Source organism: Heteronotia binoei, chromosome 21, assembly GCF_032191835.1.
Source record: "Heteronotia binoei isolate CCM8104 ecotype False Entrance Well chromosome 21, APGP_CSIRO_Hbin_v1, whole genome shotgun sequence".
In the NCBI taxonomy this organism is placed as follows: Eukaryota; Metazoa; Chordata; class Lepidosauria; order Squamata; family Gekkonidae; genus Heteronotia; species Heteronotia binoei.
Genome location: NC_083243.1, coordinates 15,519,277 through 15,531,287, shown reverse-complemented (window position 1 = coordinate 15,531,287; position 12,011 = coordinate 15,519,277). Strand labels below are relative to the sequence as shown.

Below are 12,011 nucleotides of genomic sequence, written 5' to 3'. Positions count from 1 at the left end.
TTATGTTCTTATGTGTGACACAGACGGTTGGAGTGGATGGGCCATTAGCCTGATCCAACATGGCTTCTCTTATGTTCTTATGTGTGACACAGAGTGTTGGACTGGATGGGCCATTAGCCTGATCCAACATGGCTTCTCTTATGTTCTTATGTGTGACAGAGTGTTGGACTGGATGGGCCACTGGCCTGATTCAACATGGCTTCTCTTATGTTCTTGACCCAGAGTGTTGGACTGGATGGGCCATTGGCCTGATCCAACATGGCTTCTCTTATGTTCTTATATATGACAGAGTGTTGGACTGGATGGGCCATTGGCCTGATCCAACATGGCTTCTCTTATGTTCTTATGTGTGACACAGACGGTTGGAGTGGATGGGCCATTAGCCTGATCCAACATTGCTTCTCTTATGTTCTTATGTGTGACAGAGTGTTGGACTGGATGGGCCATTGGCCTGATCCAACATGGCTTCTCTTATGTTCTTATGTTTGACGCAGACTGTTGGAGTGGATGGGCCATTAGCCTGATCCAACATGGCTTCTCTTATGTTCTTATGTGTGACACAGAGTGTTGGACTGGATCGGCCATTGGCCTGATCCAACATGGCTTCTCTTATGTTCTTATGTGTGACGCAGAGTGTTCGACTGAATGGGCTACTGGCCTGATCCAACATGTCTTCTCTTATGTTCTTATGTGTGACCCAGAGTGTTGGACTGGATGGGCCATTGGCCTGATCCAACATGGCTTCTCTTATGTTCTTATGTGTGACAGAGTGTTGGACTGGATGGGCCATTGGCCTGATCCAACATGGCTTTTCTTATGTTCTTATGTGTGACACAGACTGTTGGAGTGGATGGGCCATTAGCCTGATCCAACATGGCTTCTCTTATGTTCTTATGTGTGACACAGAGTGTTGGACTGGATCGGCCATTGGCCTGATCCAACATGGCTTCTCTTATGTTCTTAAGTGTGACACAGAGTGTTGGACTGGATGGGCCATTGGCTTGATCCAACATGGCTTCTCTTCTGTTCTTATGTGTGGCACAGAGTGTTGGACTGGATCGGCCATTGGCCTGATCCAACATGGCTTCTCTTATGTTCTTATGTGTGACGCAGAGTGTTCGACTGAATGGGCTACTGGCCTGATCCAACATGTCTTCTCTTATGTTCTTATGTGTGACACAGAGTGTTGGACTGGATGGGCCATTGGCCTGATCCAACATGGCTTCTCTTATGTTCTTATGTGTGACAGAGTGTTGGACTGGATGGGCCATTGGCCTGATCCAACATGGCTTCTCTTATGTTCTTATGTGTGACACAGACTGTTGGAGTGGATGGGCCATTAGCCTGATCCAACATGGCTTCTCTTATGTTCTTATGTGTGACACAGAGTGTTGGACTGGATCGGCCATTGGCCTGATCCAACATGGCTTCTCTTATGTTCTTATGTTCTTATGCGTGATGCAGAGTGTTCGACTGGATGGGCCACTGGCCTGATTCAACATGGCTTCTGTTATGTTCTTAAGTGTGACCCAGAGTGTTGGACTGGATAGGCCATTGGCCTGATCCAACATGGCTTCTCTTATGTTCTTATGTATGACGCAGAGTGTTGGAGTGGATGGGCCATTGGCCTGATGCAACATGGCTTCTCTTATGTTCTTATGTGTGACACAGAGTGTTGGACTGGATGGGCCAGGCTATCTGAAAACCCAGCTTCCGCCAGCCAGGTAGCCAATCTGCTTCCTGCTGAGTCATGCTGACTTTGCTCCAGGCTGATGCAATCTGGCAACCAGCCACCTTCTGTCACTTAGATGATCTACCTGGCAAATCAGTCACTTTCACTTTCCCAACATGTGCTAGAAAACTGTCAAGGCTTTGCATATAACTGACATTTACGGGGTGGTTTGCCATCGCCTTCCCCAGTCATCTACACTCCCCCCCCCCCAGCAAGCTGGGGACTCCTTTGACCGACCTCGGAAGGATGGAAGGCTGAATCAACCTCAAGCCGGCTATCTGAAATCCCAGCTTCCGCCAGCATCGAATTCAGGTCGTGAGCAGAGAGCTCGGACTGCAGTACTGCAGCTTTACCACTCTGCGCCACAGGGCTCTTATAGAAATATTATAGAAATTATTTTATAGAAATATACTAAAACAAATAAAGCGGCTGCCAGTCTGAGTAGACAACACCAAGGGTCCGATGAAGTATAAGGCAGCTTCATGCACATGTGTGACCTCTTTGGGAACCTGTAGGGGTCAGTGGAGTAATTTAGCCTTTAAAACTCATGATTGGAAGAGCCACTTCCTTCATGCATGAAAACTCAGATTTTTAGGGATTGAGTTTTGGCAGGACCAGATCTACGTGGTTTTGGAGGGGGGGGGTGCAACATTGAAAGATAACCCCCCCCCTTACGGGCCCATTCTGTCTTATGGGCCCATAGAATGGACTCCATGCGCAATTTGGCGCCCCCCTCTGCCAGCACCCGGGGCAAGCAACCCCCTCTGCCCCCCCCCCCCCGATCCGGCCCTGAGCTTCGGAACTGAGCATCGATTAACGTTTTAACGAAACGGCCACCTTTTCCGCAGCGAAGGTTTGACTCCCACGCTTCCCCCCTTCTCTTGACAGATTTGAAAGATTATCGAACGAAGTCACAGAAAAACTCGATCGCCTGACGAAGCGCCTGGTGGAGATACAAAATTTAGAGGAAGAAGAGGAGAAAATGCGAGACCTGTTGGAGTATGTTACATTTCGATTGCTAAGTGTCGGAAGACACCCAAGATGAAGTTTCTTTAATGAAATTAGTGAAAGTCAAAAATTGAATGGTGGGAGGGGAGGCTCTGAGGCTGGTGGGAAAGGTTGCTCTCCTAGTTAAGGATGCGAGAAGAGTCCTGCTGGATCAGACCAGTGGCCCATCTAGTCCGGCATCCTGTCTCATGCAGTGGCCAACCAGTTCCTCTGGAGGGCCAACAGCAGGGCAGAGAGGCTGAGGCCTTCATTAGAACATCAGAAGAGCCCTGCTGGATCAGACCAGTGGTCCACCTAGTCCAGCCTCCTGTCTCACACAGTGGCCAACCAGTTCCTCTGGAGGTCCAACAACAGGGGATATAGGCTGAGGCCTTCATTAGAACATCAGAAGAGTCCTCCTGGATCAGACCAGTGGGCCATCTAGTCCAGCATCCTGTCTCACACAGTGGCCAACCAGTTCCTCTGGAGGCCCAACAGCTGAGGCCTTCATTAGAACATCAGAAAAGCCCTGCTGGATGAGCCCAGTGGTCCATCTAGTCCAGCATCCTGTCTCACACAGTGGCCAACCAGTTCCTCTGGAGGGCCAACGACGGGGCATAGAGACTGAGTATTTCATTAGAGCATAACGAGAACCCTGTTGGATCAGACCAGAGGTCCATCTGGTCTAGCATCCTGTCTCACAAAGTCAACCATTTCCTCTGGAGGTCCTGCTGTTGGCTTTCTCCCTCCACCCTCATTGTAGACCAGAGCAAATAGGTGTGTAGGCAGAGGAAGCACACACCCACACCGCACAAACAGTTTCATTGGAAGTGGCGGGCCAATCTGGGCTCTGGAATCCTGGTTCCAGGAGCCCCCCAGGACACAGCAGCCAATGGACTGAAGTTACAGGGGTTCATTATTTTCATCCGAGGATGCAAAAAAACCATACTAATCCAAGGCCTGTGATATGACCCCAGCCTGGCTGTCTCCGGTCCATGGCAGCGTAGGGTTGCCATTCTCCAGATGCCACCTGGAGATCTCCCACTGTTACCATTGATCTCCAGCGGAACTGATCAGGCTGCTTTGGAGAGTTGCCAACATCCAGATGGGGCCTGGAGACCTCTTGGTAATACTCCTTGTGTCCAGAGCACAAAGATCAGTTCCCCTGGAGAAAATGGCTGCGTTGGAGGGTGGGCTGTACGGACTTATACCCCGCTGAAGTCCCTCCCTTCTCCAAACCCAACTGCCCCAAGTCCCAGCTCCCAAAACCTCAGACGGTGTCTGTTGTGAGGGTGAAAGGGAAAGGAGAATGTAGGCCGCTCTAAGACTCTGTCCTTGGAAGGGCAGCTGCTGTGAGAGCCCTCTCCAGCCCCACCCACCTCACAGGGTGTCTGTTGTGGGGGAGGAAGGGAAAGGAGATTGTAGGCCGCTCTGAGACTCTGTCCTTGGAAGGGCAGCTGCTGTGAGAGCCCTCTCCAGCCCCACCCACCTCACAGGGTGTCTGTTGTGGGGGAGGAAGGGAAAGGAGATTATAGGCCGCTCTGAGACTGTCCTTGGAAGGGCAGCTGCTGGGAGACCCCTCTCAGCCCCACCCACCTCACAGGGTGTCTGTTGTGGGGGAGGAAGGGAAAGGAGATTGTAGGCCGCTCTGAGACTGTGTCCTTGAAAGGGCAGCTGCTGTGAGAGCCCTCTCAGCCCCACCCACCTCACAGGGTATCTGTTGTGGGGGAGGAAGGGAAAGGAGATTGTAAGCAGCTCTGAGCCTCTGTCCTTGAAAGGGCAGCTGTTGGGAGAGCCCTCTCCAGCCCCACCCACCTCACAGGGTGTCTGTTGTGGGAGGAGAAGATATAGGAGATTGTAAGCTGCTCCGAGTCTCTGATTCAGAGAGAAGGGCGGGGTATAAATCTGCAGTCTTCTTCTATAAAATAAATAAATAATAAATAAGTTGGGCTGGGGGTTCCCTGCCAGGCCACCTCTGGGATTTGCGACGCAGCCTAGACACCTGCTGGGGAGATTTTGGAGGGGGGAGTTTGGGGGAAGGATGTGGAAAACGATGGGATCCACAACCCCAACTCTTCTCCTTTCAGTACGGCAGAGAGTTCGTATTTGAGAGAAATATCGTCGCTGGAGCTAACGCTACAGAGAGAAGCCGACAGAAGGTAAAAATGGGCTTTGGAAACGAAGTGGCCGAAGGCATCGTGTCAGAGTCAATGCTGTTCACCAATGACCCCACTGTACAATTCGGCATTTCCTGGGTTGCCAGACAGATGCCGTTGCCTTGATTAGTACACACGAGGGGTGGAATTCTAGCAGGAGCTCCTTTGCATATCAGGCCAGTCACCCCTGATGTAGCCAGTCCTCCAAGAGCTTACAAAAAAACTGACTTGTAAGCTCTTGGAGGATTGGATACATCAGGGGAGTGTGGCCTAATATGCAAAGGAGCTCCTGTTTAGAATTCCACCTCTGGTACGCACTGAGTTTCTTTTTTCCTGACCGCGAGAACCACATAGACGGGATCTAGCAAACATTGAGCATTACTTCGTTCTCATTTCCCTCACTTGTGTGTCGCTGTTGTCTGGGAGGAGAGTTGCTGTTCTGCACATGTTTTGCTCCCTCTACTGGTAGTTTCGACGTTGCATCACTTTATGTCTGGCATAAAAATCCGCAGTTTAAATCTGCTGAGAGAAAATCTGGACATAAAGCAGTTGTAATATTGAATCGACCACTAGAGGGAGCGAGACACACGTGGAACAGAAATTAAACCCCAAAGCACACAGGAGTACACAAGGGAGGAAAATGAGAACGTGGAAAGTAGAAGAAGATGCTCAGTTCAGGCTTTTACTTTCTCTGTTTTTCTGTCAGCCCCAAGAACACACTATACTTGGAATTCATTACAGTGGGCTAGTTCAGAGGCAGGTGAATAAGGAGATGTACGTGTTAGAGCCAATAAATACTCCACTGACAAGCTCCAAGACTCTGACAAAGGAGTTGCTAATCACAGAAACCCTGTTGCAGAGGCGGCCAAACTTGCTTAATAAAAGTGCGATATCGAATAAACATCAGATGTTTGAGAGCCACAAGAGAGGGAGGGAGGAGGAGGGAGAGAGGAAGGAAGGACGGAAAATAGATGGGGAGGGGAGGAAGAGAGATGGGAATAAAGTAACTTTAAATGTATTCTCCAAGACACTGTCTTGCTTGACTTGGTGAGGTGATTTAATTCCTTCTCCAAACTGGCCGACAGGGCGATGGGGACTTAAGGAACCACACAGTATGCGCAAAAGAGCCACATATGAACACATGAAGCTGCCTTCTACTGAATCACCTGAAGCTGTGCTGATTTATTTATTTATTTCTGTTAATTTATAGCCCACCCTTTCCCATCATGGGTTCAGGACAGGTTCCAACACAATAAAACAATTAAACCGACAGTAAAACAAACACCAGCACAACTTTAACAGAAAGGAAGAAGGCATTTCCATCCACCAATCTTGGTATCCAGCTCTGCAAAACACCCTACAGACTATAAATTGCAGAAAGTCACAGAACAACCAGCACATTCCACAGAACAATCAGCACAGTCAACAACCATCTTCCTTATCTTCACACCCCTTCCAACCCTCCCAGCAATTAACACAGAACAATGGTCACATTCAACAGCCAGTTTCCTTATCACTACCCTTCCAGGAAGCCCCACCAAACAATGGGCACATCCACAAACCGATTGACCTTTCACCACACCCCCTCCAGCCTAGAAATAGCAGCTCTCCAGCAGCCCTGGCCTCACTCAATGCACAGCAGCCAAGAAGGTCAGAGCGCCTGCTCCGGCTGCAACGCCACTGAGGATGTTCTCCGCAGCTGAGAACAAAACGTCTGGAAGAAAAACTTTCTCCAGTAGAACACGGCACTTGAGCCCGAAAGATTCTACAAACCCTAATGACAGTAAAACGGTCAACAAATAAACGATAAAACAATCGAACAATTAAAACAGATTAAAATTTAAACTAATTAAGCCATTAGCTCAGAGCTGGTTTAGAGCGGCATGGGATAAGTGGTGTCAACCAGCTGAAGCCATACCAACTGCTGAACTGTGGCCTCCGGCTGTATTATTGTTGGAGTTGTGACCCTCTATTTTATGTATTACGTTTATGAGATACTTTAAATTTGTTGTGTTTAATTGGAGACGTTTTATTTATTGTTACTGCAATGTTTTAATGTTGTAAGCAGAGCCGCCTTGTGGGATAGGGTGGGGTATAAATCGCATCAAATTAAAGCAAAATTAAACCACTGTGGTTCCCAATAACCTGGGCGCGGGATATTTCCGGGCTTAATGAACGGTGTGGATCAGGTGTGCATCTGACTGCATTTCCTCCATGTTCTTCTGGAGACTTTTGCCTTTACAGATGTCCCAGTTCTGTCTGGATGAATGTAGGAAATCACATTCAGACCTGTTCTTCCAGCTTCTGCAATCAGTAGGTGAAACACTTTAAGCCAGTTTGGCGTAGTGGTTAAGTGTGCGGACTCTTATCTGGGAGAACCGGATTTGATTCCCCACTCCTCCAGTTGCAGCTGCTGGAATGGCCTTGGGTCAGCCACAGCTCTTGCAGAGCTGTCCTTGAAAGGGCAGCTTCTGTCAGAGCTCTCTCAGCCCCACCTACCTCAAAGGGTGTCTGTTGTTGGGGGAGAAGATATAGGAAATTGTAAGCCGCTCTGAGTCACTGATTCAAAGAGAAAGGCGGGGTATAAATCTGCAATTCTTCTTCTTCTTTAAACCAGGGGTGTCAAACTCATTTGTTATGAGGGCCAGATCTGATCTAAATGAGACCTTGTCGGGCCACACCATGCTGGGCCAGGCCATGTTTGTGCCTATTTAAGATTAGGTAGCAGACAAACATGATTAAATTTAAAAAAAACCCCTTAAAATAAAACATGCTTAAAACATTAGCACTCGTTGGTCTTAAAGGTGCTTTCTTTGTATTTCTCCCCTGGGATCCAGGGAACTGGGCAAAGGAAGCTCTGGCTCTTTCGCTTCCTCCCCAGGGGACCAGGAAGGGATGGAGCCTCAGCCAATTGAGAATATAAGAGGCTTTGCTCTGTAGCTCCTGTGCAATTGAGCAAGCCTTGCAAAGCAAGCCATTATGCAGAAGGAAGCAAGAGGGAGGGACAGGGAAGCAGACAAGAGCCAGTTGTTTGGGGGCCTGATTCGGCCCCTGGGCCGCACATTTTACACCCCTGCTTTAAACACTAGCCTTTCCCTATAAGTGTGGGTAAGCAGGGCCAGCCCTAGACTGTCTGGCACTCTAGGCAAGGCTAACTTCTGGCACACATCCCTCCCCCCCACACACACTGATAATGTCACCAAGTCACATTGGGGGGTGCCCAGTTTGGTGCCCCAAGAAAGCCAGCGCCCTAGGTGACAGCCTAGCGGCAGGGCCGGCCCTTTGGGTAAGGCTGATTCTTAGGTCTGTTCACTTCATTGTGTAAAGAGGGAAGGCTGGGAAACAGCAGTGTCCTTCTGGGTGTCGACGTCGACTGGGCCAGGGCGTGCTGTGACGGAATATCTGTGTGTCTTCCTCTTTCACTGGCAGTCAATTGCTTCAAGATCAACTGGAGGGAGTTTTATCACAGTATAAGAAAGTGCAGGAAGCCCACTCGGATTTCATGCTCAGGACAAAAAGCCAGACGGAAGCCGGCGAAAGGACACTTCTCAGAACGATGAGGCAGGTACGATCCTCACTCGATGACCTGCTCAAAACCTTACTGGCATGGGCAAACAGATCTTCTATAGGGAATACGATAATGGGGCAGCTAGGGCATAGCATGAGTTTGCATTAGGTTTGTAGATTTTTTTTAAAAAAATCACACATAAAGAAGATGCCATCACAGCATAAGAACATAAGAAGAAGAAGATATTGGATTTATATCTCGCCCTCCACTCCAAAGAGTCTCAGAGCGGCTCACAATCTTCTTTACCTTCCCCTCCCCCACAACAGACACCCTGTGAGGTAGATGAAGATATTGGATTTATATCCCGCCCTCCACTCCGAAGAGTCTCAGAGCGGCTCACAATCTCCTTTCCCTTCCTCCCCCACAACAGACACCCTGTGAGGTAGATGAAGATATTGGATTTATATCCCGCCCTCCACTCCGAAGAGTCTCAGAGCGGCTCACAATCTCCTTTCCCTTCCTCCCCCACAACAGACACCCTGTGAGGTAGATGAAGATATTGGATTTGTATCCCGCCCTCCACTCCGAAGAGTCTCAGAGCGGCTCACAATCTCCTTTACCTTCCCCCCCCCAACAGGCACCCTGTGAGGTAGATGAAGATATTGGATTTATATCCTGCCCTCCACTCCGAAGAGTCTCAGAGCGGCTCACAATCTCCTTTACCTTCCTCCCCCCCAACAGACACCCTGTGAGGTAGATGAAGATATTGGATTTATATCCCACCTTCCACTCCAGAGAGTCTCAGAGCAGCTCACAATCGCCTTTCCCTTCCTCCCCCACAAGAGACACCCTGTGAGGTGGGTGCGGCTGGAAAGGGCTCTCCCAGCAGCTGCCGTTTCAAGGACAACCTCTGCCAGAGCTATGGCTGACCCAAGGCCATTCCAGCAAGTGCAAGTGGAGGAGTGGGGAATCAAACCCGGTTCTCCCAGATAAGAGTCCGCACACTTAACCACTACACCAAACTGGCTCTTGCAGAAAAATTGCAGATTTATACCCCTCCCTTCTCTCTGAATCAGAGACTTAGAGTGGCTTACCATCTCCTTTATCTTCCCCCCCCCCACAACAGACACATCTCTGGAGGTCCGACAACAAGGCCTTCATTAGAACATCAGAAGAACCCTCCTGGATCAGACCACTAGTCCATCTAGTTCAGACCCTTGTCTCACACAGTGGCCAGCCAGTTCTTCTAGAGGGCCAACAACAGGGCAGAGAGGCTGAGGCTTTCGTAAGAACATCAGAAGAACCCTCCTGGGTCAGACCTACGGTCTATCTAGTCTGGCATCCTGTCTCACAAAGTGGCCAACTGGTTCTTCTGGTGGGGCCTACAACAGCGCAGAGAGGCTGAGGCCCTTCCCTGATGTCGCCTCCCAGCTCCGGGATTCAGAGGCTTACTGCCTTTGAATGTGGAGGTTCCCTTTAGTCACTATGGCTTGTAGGTTTGCGTGAGAATAACAAGGAGGAGAGGGGGACGATGCAAGCCGCTTTGGGTGCCCCTTGAGGACAAGGGTAGGGTAGAAATGAAGTTAATAAAATAAATAAAAAATGTGTGGAATGTCTCACCAGGAGGCAGGGCGATATGGCTGCCAGAAGGACTCTGCGCTCCCCACCCACATTCCTCTTTCTCTCCTGAGATATGAGGTTCTCTGCCAGGGCTTTTTTTGTAGCAGGACCTCCTTTGCATATTAGGCCACACTGTCGGAGCGGGAGTAGCAGAGTGAGGGAGATGACTTGCCCGACACAGGGCTTCAGGAAAGAAAATCAGGCAGACACGTGCAACTAGTGCCAAAAGGTGTATTAACATATATACACAACAAGTGCTCTCTTGTGCAGTCTATACAATATCACCTCCACGGACAAAGTGCTTCGCCTAACCACCATCTCACAGGGAGAGACCTGTGTGATGCACACACAGATCATATATAGTCCAAGCAGCCAATCCTGGCCGTGCTGACTCAGCAGATTGCATCACTTGGCTTCTGCCGGCTCAAGCCGGTCTGCTGATCAGGTCACTGTGACCTAGCCTGGCAGCTAGATCACCAGCTGTCATACTGTAGCTGTCAGACTGGGTTTATGTAGATTCTTGCTCCAACACACCTCCTAATCTATTTAAACCCAGTGCACCAAAACACTTTACACAGTTTACATACATGTCCACCAGCAACATCACAGTTCATATTTACGTAGCTCGGAACCCTTTCCGGAATTCGTTCAGGAACTCATCATGATTGTAAAACACATCATCGTGTTCCTGTTCAGCCAGCTCTTTCAGACGCTTGGCTTCAGCCTCCTTCTCCCTTGCCTCGCACTCTGCCACCCAGGCTTTCCATTTCTTAGCCTTTTCTTTTAACATTTCCTCAAATCCGGGTGGGTCTGGATTGACAGTCAGAGTGACATAGGGACACTTGTACCTAGCGGGACGTTGGCCTTTGGTGGACCTGGCAGACACCCGTGGCCCTGTGCTTGGACCAGCTTTGTCTTCTTCGGGTTGCTCTGTTCCCACCTCCTGGGCTGGTTGCTCTGCCCCTGTAATTGGGTGTTGAACCTCCTGACTCTCACACTTTACCTCCAGTTCCTGCATTTGAGGCTCTGCCTCCTGACTCTGCTCGTCAGGCTCTGTGCCAGCATTCGGCTCACCTTCTCCAGCCCCACTGGGTGCCACCTCCTGGGCTGGAGTTCTGGGCTGCGCTCCAACATCGTTATTGCTACTTGGCAGCAGGACAAATTGTTTCTGCAAGGAGTGCAACCTTGGCCAGCTGCTTTCTTCATTGAACTGGGCACTCTTACTAAGTGTTATCTTGCTTTTGCTATTGCAGAAACGATAACACCTGGCCCTTGGCTTGTAGCCCAGAAAAATTAGGCTCTCTGCCCGGACATCCCCCTCCCCGCTACTCGTGGAGTGGATGCCAACCCGAGCCCGTGACCCAAAGACTTTTAAAGAACTCAAATCTGGGGTCTTGTTCAACAGTAACCTGTAAGGCACATTTTTCACAGTATTACACCAAACCCTATTTTGCAAAAAAACAGCTGCATGTATGGTTTCTGCCCAATAGGTCATTGGCAGTTGTGCATCCTCTAACATGCAATACATCACATTCTGCAATACAGCCCCATGCCCAGTTTCTCGGGGCGTTGCCGGGTTCGTCAGACGGTGGGCGATGCCCTTGTTCTCCAGCCAACGTTTCATCTGGTTAGATAAGAATTCCCCCCCTCTGTCGGTTTGTACAGCCAGGAGATTAACCCCTAATTGTCTCTCCACTGCTTTGACCCACTTGGTGAATGTCTTATACACCTCAGACTTATGCACCATGGTGAAAACCCACGCGTACCTCGTGTGGTCGTCGGTGGCCACCAAGCAGTATCTCCTCCCCGACAGACTCTTTGGCAATGGGCCAATAACGTCTAAATGGACTAGTTCCAGGGCTCGTGTGCTTTCCCTTGAGCTTTCTTTAGCAACAGCACACGCCTTGCTTTTGGTCTTCTTGCAGACCTGGCAATCCAAGTAACATTTGCAAGGATTTACTTTCAAACTAGGCACAAGCTCCAGGGTTTTCTTTAACGCCCTAAATCC

General features: G+C 49.6%; 1 protein-coding gene across 1 annotated transcript in view; it reads left to right on the top strand.

Moving 5' to 3' along the window:
* Positions 1–12,011, top strand: part of LOC132589001 (paramyosin-like) — a 61,706-nt gene that overhangs the window by 31,746 nt on the left and 17,949 nt on the right. The window contains exons 10-12 of the mRNA XM_060261513.1: positions 2,621–2,731; positions 4,807–4,878; positions 8,305–8,440. Coding sequence (XP_060117496.1) covers positions 2,621–2,731; positions 4,807–4,878; positions 8,305–8,440 — 319 coding nt within the window. The remainder of the gene's footprint in view (positions 1–2,620; positions 2,732–4,806; positions 4,879–8,304; positions 8,441–12,011) is intronic.